A 27,641-nucleotide genomic window follows, 5' to 3' on the forward strand; every position below is an offset into this window, starting at 1 on the left:
TAAGCTCTGGAACTCAGCTGTTGGGACGAGGTCAGCCAGACACAGCGAGCCAGAGGCTTTGCGGCCATTGCTGGCTTTCCCCACATCCAGGGTGCAATAGACTGTACACATATGGCCATCAAGGCGCCAGCGGGTGAGCCCGGTGCCTTCGTCAACAGGAAGGGCTTCCACTCTATGAACGTGCAGATAGTGTGTGATCATAGGATGCTGATTCCACAAGTCTGTGCAAGGTTCCCAGGCAGCTCCCACGACGCCTACATCCTCGGACACTCCCAGGTGCCGGGACTCTTCAGTGCTCCAATCCAGCTGGATGGATGGCTGCTGGGTGACAAGGGCTATCCCTTCAGAAGATATCTCATGACGCCTCTCTGCCATCCAAAAACAGAAGCTGAGCAGTGGTACAATAGGAGCCAGGGAACCATAAGGGCTGTGGTAGAGAGAGCCATCGGTCTTCTGAAGTTGCGCTTCCAATGCCTGGACCGGTCAGAGGGCGCACACCAGTACCCCCAGATCGTGTGTTGCTGATAGTGGTTGCATGCTGCGCTCTCCACAATCTTGCGCTGGAAACAGGGGACGCAGTGGACGAGGAAGATATAGACACAGTGTCTGCGGCTGCACACGATGAGTTCAGCAGTGAGCCCGAGGATGAGCAGGCACAGGGAAATGGTGAGGGGGTAGACGCTGACCCGGGACTACACCAAGGAGGAAGGACACCCAGGAGGCTTTAATCCAATGAACCTTCAGCTAGCACACCACAGATGGACCTCCAGGACAAGCCTGGGCTGTAGGCTCCATGCTCGATACCTAAGTGCCTAATCTTCCAGGTTAGGAACAATAACTAAGGGCCTTGTTTTGAAAGCTGAATGTCCCACATAGCACTCCTAACATTTTTGGAAACCATACACCTGCAGAAAAAAAGAGGCACCCTCAGCCATAGTGATATGTCTGAATTTAATATCACAGGCAAAGAAACTTAATGAAACAAAATGACAAGGGCCATTTCAAGGTTCCAATTCCAAGCAAATCATAAAGATCTCATCTCAGGCCAGCACAATAGCACCAGTAAAAAACCCGTGGTGTGCCTAAGGTGCCTTATGCTTTCGTTTACGGGTGCTATGTCTTGGTGCTGCCCTCTTGCTGGCAGTGGCATCTGAGACAGCCTGCTGACTCTGCTGTCCTGTTGGCCTCGATGGCCTTGGCGGTCGTCCTCTGGCCCATGGAGCCTGTTCTGGCCCCACCTGGGAGGGAGCTGCCAGTGCCACGGCTGGCATCTCCCCAGTCACCGCAGCCTCATCAGATGCTACGGTCACTGGCAGAGGGGCAGAGGAGCTGCTACCCTCATCTGGAGCGCCCGGAGAGGAGCCCGCAGTGATGACAGGCAGCTGTTGCGCCAACGTGAGGTCGCTTCGGACCTCCCTGCTCACCATGGATGGATGGGCACCGAGCTGGGATACTTGGTACCAAGACCATCTCCCACACTGGCACTGACCAGCTGACAATGCCGATGTGAACGCTTACTGGTCTGAGCGCATCCCCAGGAAGCACTGGTGGGTCTCCTGGAGGAGACTCTCCATGAGAGTCGCCACTCTCTCCATGGAGGATGCATGGCACTCGGCCACATGGCACATTGCTTCGGCGATAGTCCGCGTAGACTCCTCCCCCACTGACACCAAGCCAAGCATAGCCTCATGTATCTCCCCTAGATGCTCCCACACACCCGGCTGCATTTCCTGCAGCTGCTGCATTGCGGACGACTCCAAACGCACATCATCAGGTACCAACTGAGCATGTGCCTAGTCCCCTGCAGTCCTCAGGCTGCTGGCACCATGGGCACTCTCTGTCTCTGCCAGCTCCTCCAGTGACTGTGAAGTTCCCTCACTACTGTGCCCCGGGACACTAGCTGATGTTCTAATTCCCACCGAAGTGCTAGTATCTGCGTTGGTGCCTGCCTGGCAGAGATGGTGTGACACTGGTGAGACTTCAGGACCCTCAGGTGTGAGAGGGGGCCTCTGCTGCTCCTCCTCCCAGCCCTGATCCGCTGATGCTGAAAGGAAGAACAAGGGCATTGGATCAGTTAACGTGGAGACAATGTCAATGCGTATTCCTGTCCCCCGGATCATTATGCGCTTATCCTTCCATAAGCAATGGTAAAGCCATGTTGTAAACTTCAAGTACTGAACATTCAACACTGCCATGGCTGCTGGGAGAACAATGGTGACCTCACTGCTGGGCAAACATACCTGCCCGTGGCACCCCAGCCTCACCGACACCAGTGGATCTGGGTGCATGTCGCCTCTCCAAATCTAGGGCCTCCTGCTCGAACCTGCTGAGAATGGTGATCTGCACCTGGCTGCCACCAGCCTTCACCCACTCGGCGGCATTATGTGCACTCTTCTCCTGAAAAGGAGAGAAGAGCATTGATTAGTGCTCCTTGTACCTGGAATCTCTTCGCTGCTGTCCCACCCCAACCAGAGTGGGACATCGCAGGGCTCCAGTGCCTCCTCACCCCACTGCTGTTGAACACTCACACAAAGATGCCAGGCCTGTACCCCTCACCCCACCCCCTTGGCCAAATGCTGCCTACATCACATTGGGCACCACATGGTCTAACCTTCCATAACAAGGAGGCACAAGCACGTGGAGCGCAGAGGACAGCAGATCAATCGGTGCCACACCACGTTGAAGCTCCGCTCCCCGCATGTCATCACCCTGACTTTGACATGTCCTGGAGTTCCAGCACTGCGCCTAGGTGCAGCTCCTCCAGGTTGCCCCCAAAACAGTAATGTAGGTCTCAGTGCACCACATGCTGCAGGGGCAGAACCCATCTCTTCACCACCCTCTCAGGCTGAGCTTGGCATGGGCAATATCTGCTGGCCCACCCAGCGAAGGACACATGCCGTCCAGCCTGGCCTGCCCCGCTGCCCTACCCTCCAGCCTGGCCTGCCCTGATGGCCTACCCTCCGGGCTTGCATAACCTCCATGGCCCCTCTGCAGAGCCCTTCACCCAGCCATTGCGAGCAGCCTTTCCAAGGCTGCCAGGGCTCCCTTTATACAGGCTGTAGGGTCACCATTGGACCCAGTGAGCTGAGAGCACCTGCCCATGCCCACTCCCAGTCTGCCCCCCAGCCATGCAGAAAATTCTGCCCTTTGTGTATGTGTGTGTGTGAGAGAGAGAGCCTGTATGTGTGTGTGAGACCCTGTTTGTGTGTGTGTGCATGTGTGAGAGACAGCCTGTGTGTGTGTGTGTGTGTGGGAGAGTCTCTGTGTGTGAGCGAGAGATAGTCTGTGTGTGTGGTGTGTGTGTGTGTGAGGGAGAGTCCATGTGTGTATGTGAGAGGGAGTGTGTGTGTGACAGAGAGAGTGTGTGTGTGTGTTTGAGAGAGAGAGAGACCGTGTGTGTGTGCGTGAGAGAGAGAGAGAGAGAGTAGATGACTCTGGGTGATTGCGTGTGAGGGAGAACTCCGAGATCTGGAATGAGTCGGAAACACACACCATGTCTTCCTCCTCCTCCCTTCCCAAAAATCTACCCACAAAGCAGGTCGGGAGAGGAGGAAAACCTAGGCTGAAAGACGACCCACTTCCAACCCCAGCTTTTGTATGAATTCCGCTAAGGCCAGCACGGAATGCGCACCACCAGAGATGAATGCAAGGTCAGTGTTAGTTAAACACAACTCCTTAGATAAGGCCTGGTCCCCACCCTTTCCCTAGTGACCCTGGGGCCAGTCTGTCCCTCTCTAGCTCTGTTCCTTAAGCAAAAAGGTAAACAAAAAAGTTTATTTTTCATATACGGTTGGTGAACTCTGCTGCTTGGCATATTTTAATAGACATGGTTATTAATTACTCTTTTTTGAAATGTATTGCCTTGACATTAAACATCAATTTCAAAAATATCCACGTAATATGAAGTCTTGTCTTATCGAAATTTTATCATTGACCCCTTGAGTGAGAAGAAAATTGAAATATGGTTCCCCACCTGAAAAGGTTGGACAAACCTGACCCATAAGGTTAAATTAAGACTGCTTGTTTTGTCTAATTCTTTCAAATACAATCAAGTTTGCGTTTTGTTTCAAAACATGGAATTTTGTGGGATGGTTCTTATTAGCATATTACTAGACTTTCTTCTAACAGTCCCTAACTGGATCGTAACAAGGGAGTGAATGCTTAAGGCAGTGGTTGAGGTGCCAATCAAGCGGGCTGCTTTGCCCTGGATGGTGTCGTTTCTTGAGTGTTGTTAGAATTGCACTCATCCAGGCAAGTGGAGATTATTTCATCACATTCCTGACTCGTGACTTGTAGGTGGTGGGCATGTTTGGGGAATCAGGTGAGTTACTTGCCACAAAATACCCAGCCGCTGACCTGTACTTGTAACTACAGTATTTATTTGGCTGGTAGTAAGTTTCTAATCAATGGTAACTCACAAGATGTTGATGGCAGGTAATTCTGCAATGGTAATGCTGTTGAATGTCAAGGGCGATGGTTAGGTTCTCTATTGTTCAAGATGGAATTGCCTGGGACTTGTGTGGCATGAATATTACATGCCACTTAGCAACCCAAGCCTGAATGTTGTCCAGGTCTTGCTGTTTATGAACATAAACTGCATCTGGATCTGATGAGTCACAGATGGTGCTAAACACTGTGCATCATCAGCAAACATCCATATTTCTGACCTTATATTGGAGGGAAGGTCATTGATGAAGCAGCTGAAGATGGCTGGGCCTAGGACACTACCCTGAGGAACTCTTGCATTGATATCCTGGGTCTGTGATGATTGGCTCCAACCAATGGAGAGTTTTCCCCCTGATTCCCATTGACTCCAGTTTTGCTCGGGCTCCTTGATGCCACATTCTGTCGAATGCTGTCTTGATGTCAAGGGCAGCCACTGTCACCTCACCTCGGGAGTTCAGCTCTTTTGTCCATGTTTGAACCAAGGCTGTAATGAGGTCAGGTGCTGAGTGACCCTGGCAGAATCCAAACTGTGCATTAGTGAGCAGGTTATTGCTAAGCAAGTGCCACTTGATAGCACTGCTGATGACACTTTCCATCAATTTACTGAAGCTTGAGAAAAGGCTTATGGGGTGGTGACTGGTCAGATTGGATTTGCCCTGTTTTTGTGGATAGGACATACCTGGGCAATTTTCCACATTGTTAGATAAATCCAGCATTATAGCTGTATTGGAACAGCCAGGCTAGGGGCGTGGCCAACTCTGGAGCACAAGTCTTCAGTACTGCAACAGATTGTTGTCTAGGCCCATTGCTTTTTGTCATATCCAGTGCCTTCAGCCGTGTCTTCATATCACGTGGAGTGAACTGAGTTGACTGAAGACTGGCACCTGTGATGCTGGGGACCTTCGGAGGAGGCCGCGATGGATCATCCACTCAACACTTCTGGCTGAAGATGGCTGCAAATGCTTCAGCCTTATATTTTGCACTGATGTGCTGGGCTCCCCCATCATTGAGAATGAAGATATTTGTGGAGCCTCCTCCTCCTCTTAACTGTTTAATTGTCCACCACCATCCATGACTGGTTGTGGCAGGACTGCAAAGCTTTGATCTGATCTGTTGGCTGTGGAATTGCTTGACTCTATTGCTCTACTTCTGCTGTTTGGCATGCATGTTGTTCACCATGTTGACACTTCATTTATATGAGAACACAATGGCAGAGGTGGATGAAAAATGACCCCATCACCATCACCACCCCCACCCCCACCCCCAGTCCCCGGCTCTCTCCCCTCTTCCTGGCCACCAGGTCCAGGGACAAAACTTTCATAATCTGTGGGGACATTAAAATTGGTGGCCAATTCACTCCTGCCAAATTTGGAAAATCTTTCAGAGTTATTTGTGTCCAGTAATTGAGACCAACACCTTAGCCGTTGCCTACTTAATACTACACATACAGGCCAGGAGCCTTTTGTTCCAACAAAATGCTTGCAATTGTCTGTAACTGCTGTGATATTTTGTTTACTTTGACTGAGACAATAATCCTAAGAAGTGCTCATCTCTGCAATGGTGTGTACACATCAACTGTCCAAACCTAACTCATTTGATGTGAATTCTCACCATTCAATAGAGGGAAATGATCCTTCTCTCCAGTGGAGAAAATTACTGCATTAGAGAGACCATGTTATTGGATGACTGATGAATTGCTTCACAAGCCTTCATGTGTCAAAATATGATAATAAATGATTGCAATGTTTGCTTTCAATCTTTTCCTTGTACCACTTCGTTGTAAACAAGGCTACTCAGAGTTTTTGATGTAGATTTTTCTGAATGTTCAATTAGCATTTGGACACTGAACAATGGAGCAGGTGAAGTTCTTCCCATCTGATTTATAGGGACAGTAGAAAGAGACAGCCCAGAGATGAGAGAATGGGTTAAATAGAATATATGGTTGAGTTGAACAATGGCAGATTAAATTTCATGGAGGTAAGTGCAAAATGCAACATGCATACTTCGTGAAATAGTCAAAAGAGAGCCAAGTGTGTTTGTAAACTCAACAAGTCCAACAAATGAAAAGCAGCAACCAACAAAGCCAACCAATACAGTACAGAGGAGGGAATGGTCAAGGGATGTAATCTCTGGTCAGACAGCAGCTTGACCACCATATCCAGTTCTGGTCACTGAGAGACAAAGGAGACCTTCAAGTAGAGAAAAACATTGGGTTTAAGTTAAGAGGAGGGAGTGGAAAGCCTTGGGCTGTTCAACATGAAAAGAGGAGGTTTGGGGGGTGATTGTATAAGGCGGTATAAGATTGCTAAAGGAATGCACAAAATTTATCCAGAATATTACTTTAAACTCAATTGTATGGATAGGACAATGGGATATAGGGTCAAACTAGGAAAAGTTGGCTTTTGGACTGATATCAGGATATTCTTCTTCACAGGAATAATCAGTGTTTGGGATAGACCTCAGGCTAGAGAGGTGGAGCCCAAAACTCTGGACGTGTTTAAGCAACAACTAAATGCAGCAATGGGGGAACTCTTTCGAGTTATCAACAGTCACAGATTGCAACTCGTTCGAGTACAATCACAGTTCTTGGTTTCCGGGAGTGGGACATGAACCCACAAGCCTCTGATTCATAGGCGAGGGTGCTATGAACTGAGCCACAGCTGACACCTCCCTAATGGGGAAAGTGTACGATGCTTCAGGATGGCTGAATTAAGATGGGTTGGATGGCCTTCCTCATCATTAAGTATCAATTTTAAGCATGAAATTGTCTAGAGATAGCAAGCAGTTAACAAATACATTCTGAGAGACCAAAAAGTAAGCATACACGCCCTGTTTCAGAATGTCACCGGGCCCACGTGCACCAAGGCTCCCTAAATCAAAATGACGGTTAGCCGAATTGTCTCCTCCTGTCTAAAATTTCGGTGCTTAATTGCATGATTTTTACCTTTTCCTGCAGATAAACATTGCCAGGAGAACGATGAGCCCAGTCACTAAAGCAAAACAGATCCAAATGATTGTGGTGGTATCATATCGGAGTGATACTACAGGAGAGAGAAAAAAAACTGTTGATGTAATAAGATGTCACAACACAAAGCAATTGGATTTTGATCCTGCTTCTCATGATTAAGCATCATTAAAATAAATGAACAACCTGATATTTCCCTTTAATAACCAGTGATTCAGACACATGTGATATGAAGCCTATGCCCAGTCATGTGACCTTTCAATGATGGTTGCCATGGAGACCAATGATAATTAGAATATGTATTTGAAGTAGACATCTCAATTTTAAAACAAGTTAAATAGTGTTGGGACACTTGTGATAGACTTTATGCAAATGTTTAATTACAAATGAGGGTTGAAGCTGTTACCCCTTTTGCGAATTGTGTATCACTTGAGTTTTAATTGTATTCAGGTAGTAGGCATTCATTGGGGACTCAGCTGTGCTCATATATAAAAACAAAGTTAAACTGTGTGTGTTGGTTGGAGGGGCACAGTGTGTACTTCTATAAATAGGGGCTTGTAAGTGTATTAAACTTCCAATTTTCAGGCATTTCCACTATTTTCACCACAACTTTTCATCGTGGCGATTGTGTGGACCTGAGTTCCTCCTGACCAGGCACAAGGAAGAGATTTAGGTTCGAATTTTCACCGGGACAGAGAGGGTCTCAAGCTTAGCCAAAATAGCTCTGCAGCCAGGAAGTCCTGTCCCTGAACCTGGCACTCACCATTTTTACTAGAGTGAGAATAGGAGTAGGTTGTAGTTTGCACATCCATGGTTCACCAAGGCAGCTGCACATGTAAAAGTAAACTGCCTTCAGTCAGGTATGAATTTTGTCACCCTGCTTTCTGAAATATGACTCTTGGGCTTTACACTTTTCAAGAGGAGGTCTAAACTTACCAGAGTTCTTTAGAGAGGTAGGGTATCCTTTCAAAGAGGTAAAGGACCCCTTTGTACAGGTCCAGGGACGCATTTGGGAGAGATGAAGTGCCCTTTGGGATTATTAAAACTAGGCATGAATGTGTCTAAAATGTGGATAAACTCACTGGAACTGTCAAGTTGTCAAGGCACTTAAATCTCCTGTCCTTTAAATTAAAAACACAGTCTACAGTTTTAAAAAAAAATCACTGCTTTCTATTCCACCCTGTCTGCTGAAATAGGCCTGAGACTATCATTATAGGATTTGTGCTGCACAACTGATCACGCAGCCTATTATTATTACAGTGGAGTGGGTGTCTGTCAGTTCACAGTTTGATTGACAGCTCCAGGTGATTATAAAATCTTTCATCTGGGGTTATGAATACCAATTTGTGTTTTGCGAGGGATTAACTACTTGAATAAATGTTTTATTTTATTGTGGATTAAGTAGTTGAAGAAATTTAAATGTAATGAATGTTTTTTTGTCAATTAGAATATTTTTTATGAACAGTGAAGGAAGGCATCAATAAACACTTACTGCTTTATTTTATTGTATATCAGGAAAGGCCCTGAGGCCTGCCCATGGTAGATGAGATGGCATTGAGAGTGTAAGGACAAATGGTGGTGGGTCAGGGGGTATGGGTTGGCATGAGTTGACACTAAGTTGGCAGAGGGGCAATAAAGGACCATGGTGGTGGGTACATAGATTGACATGGAGCATATGAGGGGCCATGGTAGTGGGTAGGAGTGCATTGGTTAGCTTGGAGGATATGAGGGGCTATTAGGTTTAGTTGGGGTGCATGAGATGGCATGAAGTGTATGAGGGGCTAAGGGGTCAATAGGGGGTGTGAGGTGGCATGAATTAGCATTGATTGGGCATGAGGAGTGTGTGGGGGATGGAGGGGGCGTGAGGGTGAGGGCTAATGGGCTGTTTTTTGTTTTATTATTTGTCTTACAATCCCTGGAGCACCAAGGTGGACCTTTCCCACAAACTGCTTCTGCACACAGTAGGACCCTGTGGCTGCCTCCAAATTCATTCTGGTGGTAGTGGGCCTGACTCCTGTTCAAATACTCACACACCTTAGAATTAAATTTAGAACATCTGGGCACTTCCTCCCAAGTTGGGTTGCGGAGTCGGGAATGTTTTCGATGCTAGAGCGAGATTCGGCTTAGTGTTGGGGCCAGTTAGACAGAGTATGCTCCATTAGTGTTGGGCTCTGTTAGACAGAGTGTGGTCTGTTATGGATGTATTCCTCTCCACTCAATTTTCTTGTATTCACTGCTTCCAGGCAAGAGAAATGGCAACTTACATTGATATAGCAAATTATCTGCATTGAAAATGCACCAAGGAGCTTCACAGAGACATAAAGAAAGAAAATGACACCAAACTAAAGATAGGAGGTAAAAGCAAAATACTGCAGACGCTGGAAATCTGAAACAAAAACAGAAAAGGCTGGAAAATCTCAGCAGGTCTGACAGCATCTGTGGAGAGAAAGAGAGTTAACGTTTCGAGTCCGTATGACTCTTCAGAGACTCTATATTTCAAAGAAAGGAAGTAGTAGGGAGGCGTGGCCAAAGACTTCACCAGAGAGCTGAATTTTAAGGAGGTTCATAAAGGAAGAGAGGAAGGTGGAGAGATTTAGACAGTGAATTCGAGAGCATTCAGCCCAAGCAGCTGAAGGTACAGCTACGGGTGGAGCAAAAAGAGGGGGAATGCGCTAGAGGCCAGAATCAGAGGATTAGAAATGGTGAGAGGAAGTGTAGGGCTGGAGGGGATTACAGAGATAGAGGTCAAATTATGCAGAGTTTTAAACACAAGGAATAGAATTGAGTGTAAATGTGGGTCAATCAAGGCTGAATCATACAGAGTAACATTGATACTACATCAAATAAACAGCTCATTAAGTCCTACTGATCTATGTCAGTGTTTAATCATGTAAGGAGGGATGTGTTTCCTTTCTGGAACAGAGGTTCACTAGATTTATTCCTAGAATGGGGGATTATCCTGTGAGCTGAAATTGAGTACACTGGTCCTAGATTACCTAGAATTTAGAAGAATGAGAGACAGTCTCATTGTAACATCTAACATTCCTATGGGGATTGGAAGGGTTAATGCTGGGAGGATGTTTTCCCTGGCTGAGGAATGTAGAACATGGGGTCACAGTCTCAGAATAAGGGCAGGTCATTTAGAACTGAGGTGAGGAGCAATTTTCCACTTCAACTCTCGAAACTGTGAAACTTTGCAATTCCTACCCTAGAAGGTTCAGTCATTAAGTATATTCAAGACCCAGGTTGATAGATTTTTGGTTACTTAATGAAATTAATGATAATGTGTGCCAGTGAAGCCATGAACATATTGAATTATGGATCAGTCTTAAAGAGCAGAGTGACTTACTCTTGCTCTTACCTCTGATGTTCTTATACTCCACACGAACCTTTCCCATTGCTCCCCTGCCTCCGGTATCTCTCTGACAGTTTCTTGCTCAGCTAAACGTTAAACTTGATGTAGGAGATGAGACAAGCAGCAGAGCTTCTCCCTCTCTAAGAGGGCGGCTGCCCACCTTTCATGTTTAATAAAGTTTTGACAGACCCATTGTTTGGGAACCCATGCTGCACATACCTGATTTCGCAGTTTCAATCTCGACAGTCTGGCTGAATCGGCCACACCCTGCTGATGTACGAGCTCGAACCTGAAATACATAACGAGTTCCAGGTTTCAGGTTGGAGACTGTCACACTTGTTCCCCTGGCTTTCAGTGTGGAGTAACTCTGCTGTTCCTTACCCTGTGGGACAGTAAAAATACTCCATTTGAGGAGCAGCTTGAGGTAGACTGCTAGTCATAACTCATATAACACGTCAGTGGCTGTAAACTCAGATAGATATAGAATTAAGAATAGAGCTGCCAACTCTAATTGGACCATATTCTAGTTGGTTTCATCACATTCTGCCTCCAACCATCCCACCCACATACTCCCGCCATTGGCTGTCCAATATGTCAATCAGTCAGTTATGGTGGCTATGATACCCACAATCCTCTGTGCTTCAGAAGCCACTCTACCCATCGTGTGGTTATACCAGAATGTGTATACGCCAGGGCTACATTACAACCCAGGAGCATTGTGGCCTTGCTATTTCTGTGAGTCTGGTTAGAATGAAAGTGGCTGTCTGATTTTTGGGTAACTTTTGATTCCAGGAGGTGCTTGGCAACTCTAATTAAAGTGCATAAATCAGAGAAATGAAGGAAAGCTGAAATGAAAGCTATTAATGTTGAAAAGACCTGGCAGGGAAGTGAGCATCTCAAAGGAAGACAATGACAATTTTTGAGTTGGACTGCAATATCTCAAGATCTATCACAGCCAAAACCTCCCTCAAGCAACCAAGGAGGAAACAAACGCAAGTGAACAAGAGCTTATATTTATATAACTCCTTTAACAGTGTAAAACATTCAAGGCACTTCATAGGAGTGCTATCAGCTAAATGTGACAGTGAGCCACATAAGGTAAGGTGACAAAAAAATTCGATGAAAGAAGCAGGTTTCAAGGAGTGTTTTAAAGGAGGAAACGGGCAGAGATGTTTAGGGAGCGAACCCTAGAGATTATCGCCTAGGCAGCTGAAAGCATAGCCATAAATGGTGGGTGATGGAAATTGGGGATGTGCAAGAGGCCGGAATTGGCGCTATCCCAACATTTCAACAAAGCTTAACAAGGTAGAATTTAGTCATAATTGCTAGCCTGTTACGCATCATGTAAGCCAAGCAGAGAGAGGAAGATCTGGTGGCCAGGAATCCACACCAGCCTTCCTAATCATCTATCCCTCTAAATGAATGGAATGACTTTAAGGGGAATTTGAAGCCCATTTGCGATCCTGCTTGCCAGACTTTCCTCTCCGTATTGGCTCAATCAATACCTAACACATGGACAAAAACCTTTCAACAGCATCTTCCAAACCCGTGACTTCCACCACCTAGAAGGATGAGGGCAGCAGATAGATGGGAAAACTACCACCTGGAAGCTCCCCTTCAAGCCACACACCATCCTGACTTGGAAATATGTCGCCGTTCCTTCACTGTCACTGGGTGAAGATCCTGGAACTCCCTCCCTAACAGCACTGTGGGTGTACCTACACCACATGGACTGCAGAGTTCAAAAAGGCAGCTCACCACCACCTTCTCAAGGGTAATTAGGGATGGACGATAAATGCTGGTCTAGCCAGCGATGCCCACATCCTGTGAAAGAATTTTAAAAATGACGATCACAGATGGATCCATTTAAAGAGGGAACAGAGCAGAAAAACTTCTTATAAAAGTCAAACACTCAGAAATAACGGTAACGTCTGTTTATTCTCCGAGGGTTTATTTTTAATCTTTCTCAGTTGATTTTGAAGGCTTTGGTTCAAAGTTAATGATGGTATCAGGAACTCACTCGAAGCAGTCACTCAATGTGAGCAGGCTGAATTAATTTTTGTGAAACACTTGCACTAACAGGGTTCCTGTGTGGAGCTGCTACATTCTCCCCCTGTTCCACAGCAGCTGCAGCAAGTGTTGGAGCAACATGAGGTTAGTAGGATGTCTGTTCAGTATCAATGGTGTCAGTACATGGGCTTCAAGAGAGACGGATTGTGGGCAGCTGTGTTTTTATTCCGTCTCCAATGAGTACGTGTTATGTTTTAATGAATATTTGACCGACATTCAAAAATAAATATAATAAAATAAATCTCCACAATAATCAGTTCCACCGAATTGAATGATTTTAAACAGATGGAAAGGAAACTCATGCCAACCTGTGAATGCAGCTCTGAACTGCACCAAGTGGAAGAGAACCCAGTCAGCTTAACCTGAGTAAATATATTTGGACGGGATGCCCATATAACTCTGTTGGCACAGATAGGAAATATTCTCAATGGTAAACTCCATCTGAGGACTGTAACAAAACATAACAGCTTAATACTGTGTCCTCCCACAGCCAGTATTATTGATGATGTTTACACCTTACATTGCCATCTCCTTTAATCATCACACATGTAAGGCTCTTATTTAAAAAGTTCCCTGATGGTGCATTGTATCTAAACGTACAATTTAATCATAGTGAAGCACAGTTTCAGAAGCTCTCTGTTGAGATAAATGATTATTTCAGAACACCCAATCACCTGTCAATTCCACTCTTGTTCTGAATCAAACAGCCTTACCTCAGTATGATGAAGTAATCATAGGTACAGGCCATGGTGGGAAACCTAGCTCCTTCACATGATTGGTCAGTTTAGATATTGTTAAATGGCACCCCAGTGTAAATGTAAAGGATATAAACTGCTGGGCGATGCACAAATCGGGGCAAGGTACCTACCGCTATGATTGCATCTGATAGATTTGTTATCATGTTCACTCTCACGTGGTAGTTAGTACACTTCCATTGGTTACCTGCCTGCCTTCCCTCATTAATCCCTAACCGAGAGTGTGACATGTAGACCTCCACCAGCCCCGTGTCAAACGTACACTGTAGGTGGTTTTACACTCCCTGAAATTTTTAGTCCTGTTTTGGGGCGACTGAGCTTGTGTGGCCCACCTGTCCCCTTCAGGACTGGGTTATACAGTGAGTTAAACTGCCCGCATGTGCAACTGCTTTCTTACATTTGTTTCCTTGAGGCAGGAGACCATGATCTCAGGTCGGATTCTCAGTCCATATTTTCCTCCGTCTAGTTTATAATGGCTTCTCTACAGGTCTATGTTTTTAGAGGAATGTGAAGTAGATTTGTGTCTTTACTGTCTGAGTGTTAAATCTGCGCGAGGTGAAGGTTGGGGAGAAAACCTCAGCTGTTATTGCAGTTGTTTGTACAGGATTATCCTGACGTCACTTCACACCCAGACAGTAAAGACAAACAATTACATCAGATATGGTCCTAAAATGTAAAAAGGGCTTTGTCATTGCAAACAGATTTTCAACAGGCACTCAAAGGACTCTGTGCAACTCCCCCTCTTCAGATCTATCAATCCCTCCACACCCCGTCAGTCTGTGCAGCTCCTCCTCTGTAGGCATATCAGCTCCTCCATACTCTGTCAGTCTGTGTAACTCTCTCTCTGTAATGATTATGGTTTTGTTTAGTGTGTAACGTACCTTTAAGAATAATACGTTTTAAGGAAGAGCACATGATCTGTAGTAACCAATAGGAGAGTAGCACAGGCTACCTCAGCAGTCAGTGTAGAGATGCAGTTGGAGTTGAAAGCACATGTGTAGTTGCTGTTGAGTATATTGTAAATAAACTTAATGTTTCCACCCAAAAAGTGTCTGCAGATCAACTCTATCATTAATCGTAGCAACTCGGCCACCCTTACAACAAACTGGCAACCAGGATGGGATAGCTTTGAACAGAAGAAATCAAGTTAAAAAGATACCAGCACTGTACCTTGCCCAGTGATTGTAAGTAGTAAGCTCCGTTAGAGTCGAAGGAGTAATCCCCTCTCAAAATACCACAATTTGGGAGAATTAATCCTTTTGAACCAGCCACTGACGATTGGTCTCAATACACAGAACACCACATGTTCTTTTTTCAAGTGAGTGAGATTATGGGGGAAGAGAAGAGGTGAGCGATCCTCTTGGGTTCTTGTGGGAGCAAAACCTAAGTTTGATTTGAGGTTTGACAACACTCAGTGCCCCAGATTGGAAGAATTTTGATGAATTGGTGCATCTCATGAAGAGTCATTTTCAATCTAAGCCCTAAGACACGATGCAGTGGTTCAGCTAATGGAATATTGTGAATTCGGTACGACTCTGAATGACATGCTCAGAGATTGTTTCATGTGTAGTTTGAATGAGGACTCTTTTCAGAAAAGGTTATTGTTCGAAGTGAATCTGGATTTCAGGAAGGTGCTGGAGATAGTGCTGGCCATGGAAAGCGTGGTAAGAGATTCAAAAACAATCCAGAGTGCGCAAAATGGTTCCATCCTCCACGCCGGGAGGTGGGGGGGACCCCAGCCGAAAAGGGCGGGAAAATGCAAGACTCTGCCAAGAAACAGGAAACAGCCCTCACTAACCAAAGAATAAACCCCGTCTCAGGAGGAGATTAAGCTTAATATTGCCAAATTTAGAGGGGAAGGTGGAAAGGAGTCAGGGAAGCCAGAAAAATAGACACAACTGGCTTAGTCGCGAGAGGAAATTTACCATGGGAGAGCCGGTATACGTGAAAAACTTTGGGAAGGACCAAAGTGGTTACTGGGTGAAATAAGTGTGGTGACTGGGCCTCTATCTTACCATGTGGAGGTGGAAGGCTGGATCATTCATAAACATGAGGACCATTTAAGGAAGAGAGAGACAAATCACCAACATTTAGTTCCACCAGTGATCATGACTGGGTCTGTGTCTCCTGTTGAGGATACTCAACCCAGGACAGACACGTCTGATGCTCCTGTAAGAACTGAGGATACAGAACTGCAAGTGCCTGATGTTTCAGGCAACTCTGGAAAAGGAGGTTCCTGACAAAGAACCTGAAGTTGTGGAGCTTCAATATTCCACATGTATCAGGAAACCACCTGAATGAAAGACTGAACTTATAAATTCCTTACCCAGTGTAAATATTACGTTGTCTTGAAAAATGTGTACATGTAAGTATAATATGTATAGCTGAGTTAATGGGGGAGGAATGTAGTAATTATCATTTTATTTAGTGCGTAATATACCTTTAAGAATAATACTTATTAGGAAAGATCACATGTTCTGTAGTAACCTATAGGAGAGTAGTGCAGACTACCTTAGCAGTCAGTGTAGAGATAGAGTTGGAGTTGAAAGCACACGTGTAGCTACCGCTGAGTATATTGTAAATAAACTTAATGTTTCCACCCAAGAAGAGTCGGCAGTTCAACTCTATCACTAATAGTACAACTCAGCCACCCTACAACACCCTCTGCAGAGGTATCAGTCGCTCCCCATCCTGTCAGTCTGTGTATCTCCCCCTCACTGTGCAGAGGTATCAGCCCCTCCAAACTCTGTCGGTCTGTGTATCCCCCCCCCCCCCCCCCCCCACCCTCACTATGCAGATGTATCAGCCCCTCCACACCCTTTCAGCCTGTGTAACTCCCCCTCTGCAGATGTATCAGCCCATGTACACACTGTCATTCTGTCTGAGACTTGGAATTCACCCTCTGAAGAAACGGAAGAGCTTTTCATACATTCTTAATGAACAATGAGGGCTGGAAACTATCACTGGCAGCCTATTTATTTACCCTTAAACTGTACAAATTTTTACATGGCAGTCTATGAATGAAATTAAGATTAAACAGTGCTTTTTTCAAAATGTTGCTAGTGAAATGCTTCTGTGCCACTTAGTGTTAGACAGGGCCTTGGCACATACTTAATCCAACTGAGATTATAAACATCTCTAATAAACTGCAGAAGTGTTTGCGCTTGACAGTCCATGACATGATGTACTGATATTGCCAGCTGTGTCATGTGGGTCAACGGAAAAGGCAAATGTTCAACTAAGAGCTGTCAACAACAATCGAGGCCGAACTGACACAAAGTCTGTGTGAATGAGTAGATAACCAGAATAGTACCAAAGTGAGCAGGTGACATGTGCAACACTGTGAGCAAGGAGGAATGGGAATGCAATGTCACACTTGCCATGACAAAGAGGGAAAAGCCTCAAATTGCATCCAGAAATATTGGACTTTAAAAAATAAGACCTGAGTTTTTAAAATGCACACAAGCCACTGGCTGGAATGCTGCAGGGTGACTCCCTAAGGGATAATGGAACCCCACCCTGTTGTCAGACAAGGTACTTCTAAAGACATCCACAAACTAATTGCTCCCTCCAGTAGAGACAATGGGATATAATGGGAGGTGAGTATCGTCTCATCAAAAAATCCTCTAAGCAATGCTCAGACAGATTTGTGAATTTGTTTCCCATTTGGAATATACAAAGGAGGGTTAAGAGTGAGCTGAAAAACTGCCCCAGTGTCTGTTGGTGGGTGTTCTGAGAGAGAGCAAGTGCTGGAAGTTTGACTCAGAAGTAACAGCCATACACAGACCTGAACAGCCCCTACAAATCGTCATTTTTGAAGGTATCCTGATCTCTCTCCCTCTCTACCAAATCCAACACTACTGGGACCACGAAACCGAATATTTGTCTGCCGGAGTCAGCTCTACTGGAACCTCGAATCCGACTATTGATCTTTCGGAGTCAACTCTACTGGAGCTTTGAAACGGACTATTCGTCGACCAGGGTCAATTCTACTGGAATCTGGAATTGCAACAGCCACAATACTCGATCACCTACTCCCCATGAGTCAGGAATTGTTCCGTATATCCTTTATATATATATATATATATATCTAGTTTACTTACTTCAAGCTAAAATTCTTACTGTTAACCTGTATGACCGTATATGCATGAGACTTATCATTTCTTGCCTTTAGTAGTTAATAAACTTACTCTTAACTTTAACTCAAGAAAGTCTGATTAAATTGGCTCCATCGAAACCAGAACGATTGGGTCTGGGAAAAAGGTATCCACGAAAGGGATCCCTTTTCGATCAAAGGCAAAATACTGCGGATGCTGGAAATCTGAAACAAATACAAAAAATGCTGGAAAAACTCAGCAGATCTGACAGCATCTGTGGAGAGAAAGACAGAGTTAACGTTTCGAGTCTGTATGACTCTTCTTCAGAGCTGTGAAGAAGAGTGATACGGACTCGAAACGTTAACTCTGTTTCTCTCTCCACAGATGCTGTCAGACCTGCTGAGTTTTTCCAGCATTTTCTGTTTTTGTTTCCTTTTAGATTCAAGCTTGTTGCCACCAACAGGGGGATGGGGTGGGATGGGGGGGAAGGTGGGGGTGTGGGAAGGAAGTGCTGAATAAAGACAGGGAGCCAGTACACCTCTCCTCACCCGGGGCATAACAATTTGGGGATGTCCCAGCCAGACAGTGACAAATTGAGGGGTCTCGCCTGGATCAACAACTTTGGGAAACCTCGCCTGGCGGTGGGTTGTATCACAGTGGAAAAGTAAGGAATTTTATAACACTGTAACACAAACCATCTTTAGACAAAATGGAAGTTGATCTACACTTTGACGAACAGAATTCATTCTCTGTGTGGAATTTGCTGTTTATAGTCCTGTGAAACCGATGGAAAGTGAAATTGGGCGGATGTAAAACAGGCACCCGATCCAATCCTATCAATTTCCTGCCTGGTAGGTTTGATTGAAATTCCCCAACATTTTCCTGCTCATGTGGAAGATAAATGGCCAAATGAGCTGGTTAGGCTGATTGCCCTGTTTTGGTATTGTAACTTCTGTGTAATTTATTCATTCAATGTTGAATAAATTAGTCTGGCTGTTGGCAGCCGAAAGCACAGGCTGTTTCAGCACTCAGTCACAATTACCTAAGTGGCAACAAGAGTATATCCAATAAGCAGGATTAGTGATGAGGGGGTCACTGTTCAAACCCTGTCCTTGTCACACTGACTTAGATATTGGTCAGTTAAAGATTCACTGTGGGTCCAAAGACTGAGGACTTGCTTCTAGCAGTGACCTGTGATATAGAACCTAACAGGAAGAAAGTCTGAGCCGCACTTTTCTCTGCCGTTGCAACGGGAACGTGAGGTGATGGTGCATGTGTACAACCCCTTCGTCCCTGTCGCCGACGTGGTCACCTTCCTCACCAGGTACTTCGATAAGGTGGGGAGCGGCACCGAGATTCGAGACGACTTGGGGATCTGGACAGGCAAACGCCTGTTTAAGGTCACGCTAAAGACCGATGGTAAGGGAGCCATTTTCCACCCTCCTTCCAGTTTCGCTATCGGGGGAAACCGTGGCTACCTGGTCTACGCTGGGCAACCCAAGCATTGTCGCTCATGCGGCAAGGCTGGTCATGTGGCGGCCAACTGCAGCGCCTCCCTCCGCAAGATCTGCAAACAGGAAGGGCACCAGACAAAAGACTGCAAACAGGCCAAGTGCTGCAACCTGTGTGGCGAGGCAAGTCACCTCTACAGGACCTGCCCCAAACGCTGCCGTACTTACGCACAGGCAGCAAAAGCCAACCAGGGGGAAGCAGAAGAAATGTTCCGTGTCACTCCAACCACCAAGGCCCCCAGGGAGCTCAACGGGACAAAGGAGGACACAGAGAGAGACAAGGTGGAGAAAGAGATTGAGGCAACAGAGAGCCAATCAACAGCACTACCCCCTGAACCTCCCAGTCCTCAGGACAGCGAATCAATGGAGGAGGAGGCAGCAGTGGAAAAGCAGCAGGGGGAGTGGCGGACGGTGAAGAACAAGAAAAGTAAGAGGGAGCGAAGAAGAAGCAAAGGCGTTTCCCAGAGAAGCGGCAAGAGGCGTCTCCCATCCGACACGGATGACAAGGGCAGCAGCTCTTCGGATGATGAAGTGCCAGAGCGGCACCGACAGAAGAGGCGGCAAAGCTCCAGGGCGTTGGAGGACGAGACACCCGAGCTCCAGAAAATTGGAGACAACAAGGAGACCAGCGCACCCCAACTTTGCCTGCAACCTGAGGAGGCCAGTGCACCACAGCCCCTGGAATCTGGGAGCAGTGAGGCAATCATCGCACCCCAGCTCCAGGAAGCCGGGAACAGCAACACCCCAGAGGGGGTGAGTTTTGGAGAAGCTTCTCCAGCAAAGGTCATCTCAAAACCCGCTCTCTACGTGAACCTCCAGATGCCACTGGAGCAGAACACGGCCAAGGAGATCTACCTCAGCCCATCCAAAGTGAAGGAATTTGAGCTCACTACGGGTATGAAGGAGCAGACTAAAGGTCTGGGACTCTCAGAGACAGTGGTTTTGGTAGGAGAATAAATGCTTTAAAATGGGTTTAAAGATTGTATCCATAAATGTGCGTAGCATTAAATCTACTACGCGATGTGTCGCGACCTTGGACTACCTAGCCAAGGTCAAAGCTGACCTGTTGTTTCTGCAGGAGTGTGCGATACCGCACCTCAGCTCCTACAGGCAATGGTCACGATGGTGGTCCCACGGGCCATCGATCTGGTCGGGCGGAAACGACTCTCGTTCCTCCGGCCTGGGTATTCTGCTGCGGGGAGGCAACTTCACCGTCTCCGAGGTCAAGGAGGTGGTGGGCGGGCGACTCCTCGTAGCAGACGTAATGTACAAGAACGCTCCACTCCGGTTAATTAACGTGTATGGCCCGGCACAAGGGGCTGAGCGGCTGGAGGTTTTTCAGCAGCTCCCACTGCTGCTGGCGACCTCCAGGCCGGTCATTCTAGGCGGGGACTTCAACTGCATCATCGATGCGGCTGGACGATCCGGCAGGGCCGGAAGCAGATTGGACGCTACGTCCAGATCCCTGATGGAAACAGTTAAGGATGCCAAGCTGCACGACGTCTTCAGCAACCCTGCAGACGGAGCGCAGCGTAGATACACCTGGTCGCGGCCAGACGGGTCCATTCGTTCCAGGATAGACTTCCTGTTTGTGTCCCGTGCATTCACAGTCAGATCCACCGACGTCAAGCCGGTGTTCTTCTCTGACCACTGCCTCCTACTGGCGGACTGCCACTTGGAGGAAGACCTGAGGGTGGGCAGGGGGGCATGGAAGCTAAATGTGCAACTGCTGACCCCAGAGAACATTGAGGAGCTCAAGAGGGATTACAAAGGTTGGAGAACCGTGAAACCCCTCTTTGAGTCCCTGACACACTGGTGGGAAGTGATCAAGGGAAGCATCAAGAGGTTTTTCATCCGCAAAGGCACCCAGAAAGCTAGAAAGGAACAGAGGGAAATGTCCCGACTCCAGGAAAAGATGCAGAATCTGCTCCGGCTGCAGTCGATGGGGGTCGATGTCAAGGAGGAGCTCCAAGAGGTGAAGGGCCAGCAAGCCTCGCACTTTGCCTCGGAGGCCTCCAAGATCATCTTCCGTTCCAGAGTCCGCTCCGTGGAGCAGGATGAGACGTGCTCACGTTTCTTCTTCCAAAAGGTACACAGAGAGCGCTCTGTGATCAGCAGCCTGAAGGAAGAAGACGGCTCAGTAAAGTCATCACGGTCCGACATTCTGAGGATCAGCAAATCCTTTTATGCCGGACTGTATGACGTGAAGCCCACGGACAGCACGGCCTCCCAGTCCTTCCTGTCCTCTATCACGGAGGTCTTAGACCACAGTACGCGGGAGAGCCTAGACAAACCGCTAACTCCTGACGAACTGACTAAGGCCCTCGAGTCCTTCGAGAAGAGTAAAACCCCCGGAAGCGACGGCCTGCCGGCGGAGTTGTATTCGGCTCTGTGGGACTTGATCGGCCCAGACCTGCTAGAAGTGTACGAGAGTATGCTCCTGGCCGGCAGCATGTCAGAATCCATGAGGAAAGGCATCATCACCCTCATCTACAAGCACAAGGGGGAAAGGGAGGAAATTAGAAATTGGCGACCCATTTCACTGTTGAATGTGGACTATAAGATTCTGTCCAAGGTCATCGCCAACCGGGTCAAATCCGCTCTGGAATTGGTGATTCACCCTGACCAGACCTGCTCTGTGCCAGGCAGGAAGATCTCTGACAGCCTGGCGCTGCTCAGGGATACGATTGCCTATGTACAGGACAGGGGTGTGGATACCTGCCTCATCAGCTTGGATCAGGAGAAGGCCTTTGACAGAATATCGCACACCTACATGGGGGATGTGCTCTCCAAAATGGGCTTTGGGGAGGGAATTCGAAATTGGATCCAACTGCTCTACACTAACATCAGTAGCGCAGTCTCAATCAATGGGTGGGAAACAGATAGCTTTCCGATTAAATCTGGAGTCAGGCAGGGCTGTCCTCTCTCGCCTGTCCTTTTCGTGTGCTGCATAGAACCCTTTGCCGAGTCCATCAGGAAGGATCCGGGCATAAGAGGAGTGACGATCCCAGGCAGTGGAGGCACTCAGGTAAAAGCCTCCCTGTACATGGACGACGTCGCCGTTTTCTGCTCGGATCCGCTGTCGGTGCGCAGACTGATGCACGTCTGCGACCAGTTCGAACTGGCCTCGGGAGCCAAGGTAAATCGTGGGAAGAGCGAGGCCATGTTCTTTGGGAACTGGGCTGACCGATCCTTTGTCCCCTTCACTGTCAGGGCTGACGGCCTGAAGGTGCTGGGGATATGGTTCGGAGGGACCGGGGCATGCGTTAGAAACTGGAAGGAGCGAGTGGCTATGGTGAAAAGGAAACTGGGCATGTGGGAGCGACGCTCCCTCTCCATTGCGGGTAAGAACCTGGTCATCAGGTGTGAGGTACTCTCGCTGTTGCTGTACGTGGCGCAGGTCTGGCCCATTCCACACTCCTGCGCGACGGCGATCACTCGAGCCATCTTCCGCTTTATCTGGAGGTCGAAAATGGATCGTGTCTGCAGGGACGCGATGTACAAGCCTCTAGATAAAGGGGGAAAAAACGTGCCCAACATCGCCCTCATACTGATGGCCACCTTTGTGTGTGGCTGCATCAAGCGGTGCGTAGACCCTCAGTACGCAAACACCAAGTGTCACTACGTGCTGAGGTTCTACCTGTCCCCGGTGTTGCGAAGGATGGGTCTGGCCACACTGCCGCGGAACGCTCCAAGTAGTTGGACCGTGCCGTACCACCTGTCCCTGGTGGAAAAATTTATGCAGAAAAACACCTTTGACCACAAGTCCATCAGGCAGTGGTCAGCACGTAACGTCCTAGAGGCCCTGAGGGAAAAGGAGAGGGTGGACCCTGTGGGATGGTTCCCCGAGCAGACTGTCAAAGTCATTTGGCAGAATGCCTCATCGCCAGAACTTTCCAACAAGCACCAAGACGTAGCTTGGCTGGTGGTGAGAAAGGCCCTCCCCGTCAGATCCTTCCTACACGCCAGGAGTCTCACCCCCTCTGCACGTTGCCCTCGAGGTGGCTGTGGTGGGGAAGAGACCGTTGTTCACCTCCTTGTGGATTGTGCCTTTGCAAAGAAAGTCTGGAGAGAGATGCAGTGGTTGCTGTCGAGGTTCATCCCGAGCAGTTCTGTGACACAGGACTCTGTGCTCTACGGGCTGTTCCCAGGGACACACACCGAGACAAACATCGACTGCAGCTGGAGGATCATCAACTCGGTGAAAGACGCGCTTTGGTCTGCCCGAAACTTGTTGGTCTTCCAGCACAAAGAGTTGTCCCCGACCGATTGTTGCGGACTGGCACAATCCAAAGTCCAGGACTACGTGCTGAGGGACGCACTAAAGCTTGGGGCAGCTGCCGCAAAGGCGCAATGGGGAAGGGTTGCTGTCTAAGACCTTTCTACCACAGCGCACCGAGAGACTGGGAACTGTTTAGAGCCCCTCGGGCTGTACAGATCAAAATGAAAGGCTGTAAATGATTGTAATATTGTTTGTACTGATGCACCTGGTGATACATTTTGTAAAAGTTTAACCTGGATTGTACCCTTGTAATGTTGTTTTGAAATGGTTTGAAATGTGATTGAAGATTTTTTATGAATAAAGTATATTTTTACAAAAAAAAAAAAAGAAAGTCTGGAGAGAGATGCAGTGGTTGCTGTCGAGGTTCATCCCGAGCAGTTCTGTGACACAGGACTCTGTGCTCTACGGGCTGTTCCCAGGGACACACACCGAGACAAACATCAACTGCAGCTGGAGGATCATCAACTCGGTGAAAGACGCGCTTTGGTCTGCCAGAAACTTGTTGGTCTTCCAGCACAAAGAGTTGTCCCTGACCGATTGTTGCGGACTGGCACAATCCAAAGTCCAGGACTACGTGCTGAGGGACGCACTAAAGCTTGGGGCAGCTGCCGCAAAGGCGCAATGGGGAAGGGTCGCTGTCTAAGACCTTTCTACCACAGCGCACCGAGAGACTGGGAACTGTTTAGAGCCCCTCGGGCTGTACAGATCAAAATGAAAGGCTGTAAATGATTGTAATATTGTTTGTACTGATGCACCTGGTGATACATTTTGTAAAAGTTTAACCTGGATTGTACCCTTGTAATGTTGTTTTTGAAATGGTTTTGAATGTGATTGAAGATATTTTATGAATAAAGTATATTTTTACAAAAAAAAAACCTGCCCCAAATGCTGCCGTACTTATGCACAGGCAGCCAAAGCCAAAGAGAGGGAAGCAGAAGAAATGCTTTGTGTCACTCCAACCACCAAGGCCCCCAGGGAGAACAATGAGACAAAGGGGGACACAAAGATAGACAAGGTGGAGGAAAAGAGTGAGGCAACAGATTTGCCTCTATCAACAGCACTGCCCCCTGAACCTCCCACTCCTCAGGAGAGCGAATCAATGGAGGAGGAGGAGGCAGCAGTGGGAAAGCTGCAGGGGGAGTGGCAGACGGTGAAGAGAGCCAAAAGGAAGAAGGGGCTAAGAAGGAACCAAGCCATTTCCTAGACAAGTGGCAAGAGGCGTCTCCCATCTGACACGGATGACAAGGGCAGCAGCTCTTCGGACAAAGAAGGGCCAGGGTGGCACCGACAGAAGAAACGGCAAAGCTCTAGGGAGTTGGAGGACGAGACACCCGAGCTCCAGAACATTGGAGAAAATGAGGAGACCAGCGCACCCCAACTTTGCCTACAACCCGAAGAGGCCAGCGCACCACAGCCCCAGGAATCTGGGAGCAGTGAGGCGCTCAGAGCACCCCAGCTCCGGGAAGCCAAGAGCGGTGAGGTGCTCAGCGCACCCCAGCTCTGGGAAGCCGGAAGCAGCAATGCCCCAGAGGGGGAGAGGATTGGAGAAGCTTCTTCAACAAAGGTCATTTCAAACCCCACTCTCTGCTCAGTCCCCCAGATGCCACCCGAGCAGAACACCGCCAACAGGGAGTTTCAGGAAAATTTCCTCAGCCCATCCAAAGTGAAGCAATTTGAGCTCACGACGGGTATGAAGGAGCAGACTAAAGGTCTGGGACTCTCAGAGACAACAGGTTTGGTAAGAGAATAAACGCTTTAAAATGGGTTTAAAGATTGTATCTATAAATGTGCCTAGCATTAAATCTACTACTAGGTGTTGCGACCTTGGACTACCTTGCCAAGGTCAAAGCTGACCTGTTGTTTCTGCAGGAGTGTGCGATACCGCACCTCAGCTCCTACAGGCAATGGTAATGATGGTGGTCCCACGGGCCATCGATCTGATCGGGCGGAAACGACTCTCGTTCCTCCGGCCTGGGTATTCTGCTGCGGGGAGGCAACTTCACCGTCTCCGAGGTTAAGGAGGTGGTGGGCAGGCGCCTCCTCGTAGCAGACGTAATATACAAGAACGCTCCACTCCGGTTAATTAACGTGTACGCCCCGTCACAAGGGGCCAAGCGGCTGGAGGTTTTTCAGCAGCTCCCACTGCTGCTGGCGACCTTCAGGCCAGTCATTCTGGGTGGTGACTTCAACTGCATCATCAATGCGGCTGGACGATCCGGCAGGGCCGACAGCAGGTTGGACGCTATGTCCAGGTCCCTGATGGAAACAGTTAAGGATGCCAAGCTGCACGACGTCTTCAGCAACCCTGCAGATGGAGCGCAGCGTAGATACACCTGGTCGTGGCCAGACGGGTCCATCCGTTCCAGGATAGACTTCCTGTTTGTGTCCTGTGCATTCGCAGTCAGATCCACCGACGTCAAGCCGGTGTTTTTCTCTGACCACTACCTCCTACTGGCTGACTGCCACTTAGAGAAGGACCAGAGGGTGGGCAGGGGGGCATGGAAGCTAAACGTGCAACTGCTGACCCCAGAGAACTTTGAGGAGCTCAATAGGGATTACAAAGGTTGGAGAACCGTGAACCCCCTCTTTCAGTCCCTGACACATTGGTGGGAAGCCATCAAGGGAAGCATGAAGACGTTTTTCATCCTCAAAGGCACCCAGAAAGCTAGAAAGAAACAGAGGGAAATGTCTCGACTCCAGAAAAACATGCAGAATCTGCTCCGGCTACAGTCGATGGGGGTCGATGTCAAGGAGGAACTCCAAGAGGTGAAGAGCCAGCAAGCCTCGCTCTTTGCCTCGGAGGCCTCCAAGATCATCTTCCGTTCCAGAGTCCGCTCCGTAGAGCAGGATGAGACGTGCTCACGTTTCTTCTTCCAAAAGGTACACAGAGAGAGTTCTGTGATCAGCAGCTTGAAGGAAGAAGACGACTCAGTAAAGTCATCGCAGTCCGACATTTTGAGGATCAGCAAATCCTTTTATGCCGGATTGTATGACGTGAAGCCCACAGGCAACACGGTCTCCCAGTCCTTCCTGTCCTCTATCACAGAGGTCTTAGACGACAGTACACGGGAGAGCCTGGACAAACCGCTAACTCCTGACGAACTGACTAAGGCCCTTGAGTCCTTCGAGAAGTGTAAAATTCCCGGAAGTGACGGCTTGCCGCCGGAGTTGTATTCGGCTCTGTGGGACTTGATCGGCCCAGACCTGCTAGGAGTGTACGAGAGTATGCTCCTGGCCGGCAGTATGTCAGAATCCATGAGGAAAGGCATCATCACCCTCATCTACAAGCACAAGGGGGAAAGGGAGGAAATTAGAAATCGGCGACCCATTTCACTATTGAATGTGGACTATAAGATTCTGTCCAAGGTCAACACCAATTGGGTCAATTCCGCTCTGGAATTGCTGATCCACCCTGAGCAGACCTGCACTGTGCCGGGCAGGAAGATCTCAGACGACCTCACGCTGCTCAGGGATACGATCGCCTATGTACAGGACAGGGGTGTGGATACCTGCCTCATCAGCCTGGATCAGGAGAAGGCCTTTGACAGAATATCGCACACCTACATGGTGGATGTGCTGTCCAAAATGGGGTTTAGGGAGGGAATTCGCAATTGGATCCAACTGCTCTACACTAACATCAGTAGCGCAGTCTCAATCAACGGGTGGGAAACAGATAGCTTTCTGATTAAATTTGGAGTCAGGCAGGGCTGCCCTCTCTCGCCTGTTCTTTTCATGTGTTGCATAGAACCCTTTGCTGAGTCCATGAGGGAGGATCCGGGCATAAGAGGAGTGACGATCCCGGGCAGTGGAGGCACTCAGATCAAAGCCTCCCTGTACATGGACGATGTTGCCGTCTTCTGCTTGGATCCGCTGTTGGTGCGCAGACTGATCCACATCTGTGACCAGTTCAAACTGGCCTCGGGAGCCAAGGTAAATCGTGGGAAGAGCGAGGCCATGTTCTTTGGGAACTGGGCTGACCGATCCTTTGTCCCCTTCACCGTCAGGGCTGACAGCCTGAAGGTGCTGGGGATATGGTTCGGAGGGACCAGGGCATGCGTTAGAAACTGGAAGGAGCGAGTGTCTATGGCGAAAAGAAAACTGGGCATTTGGGAGCGATGCTCCCTCTCCATTGCGGGTAAGAACCTGGTCATCAGGTGTGA

The 27,641-nt window shown here is 48.0% G+C and overlaps 1 protein-coding gene across 2 annotated transcripts in view; it reads right to left on the reverse strand.

The window, feature by feature from the left end:
- Positions 1 to 27,641, reverse strand: part of epha8 (eph receptor A8) — a 568,862-nt gene that overhangs the window by 132,543 nt on the left and 408,678 nt on the right. Inside the window, exons 7-8 of one of the 2 annotated variants that reach the window (XM_078558294.1) lie at positions 10,986 to 11,055; positions 7,391 to 7,487 (exon numbers count right to left, since the gene is read on the reverse strand). In XM_078558294.1, the coding sequence (XP_078414420.1) occupies positions 7,391 to 7,487; positions 10,986 to 11,055 (167 nt within the window). Of the gene's footprint in view, positions 1 to 7,390; positions 7,488 to 10,985; positions 11,149 to 27,641 lie in introns of both variants that reach the window. The other variant, XM_078558293.1, reaches the window with a different exon arrangement.

This window comes from Cetorhinus maximus, chromosome 15, assembly GCF_964194155.1.
Source record: "Cetorhinus maximus chromosome 15, sCetMax3.hap1.1, whole genome shotgun sequence".
NCBI classification, from domain to species: Eukaryota; Metazoa; Chordata; class Chondrichthyes; order Lamniformes; family Cetorhinidae; genus Cetorhinus; species Cetorhinus maximus.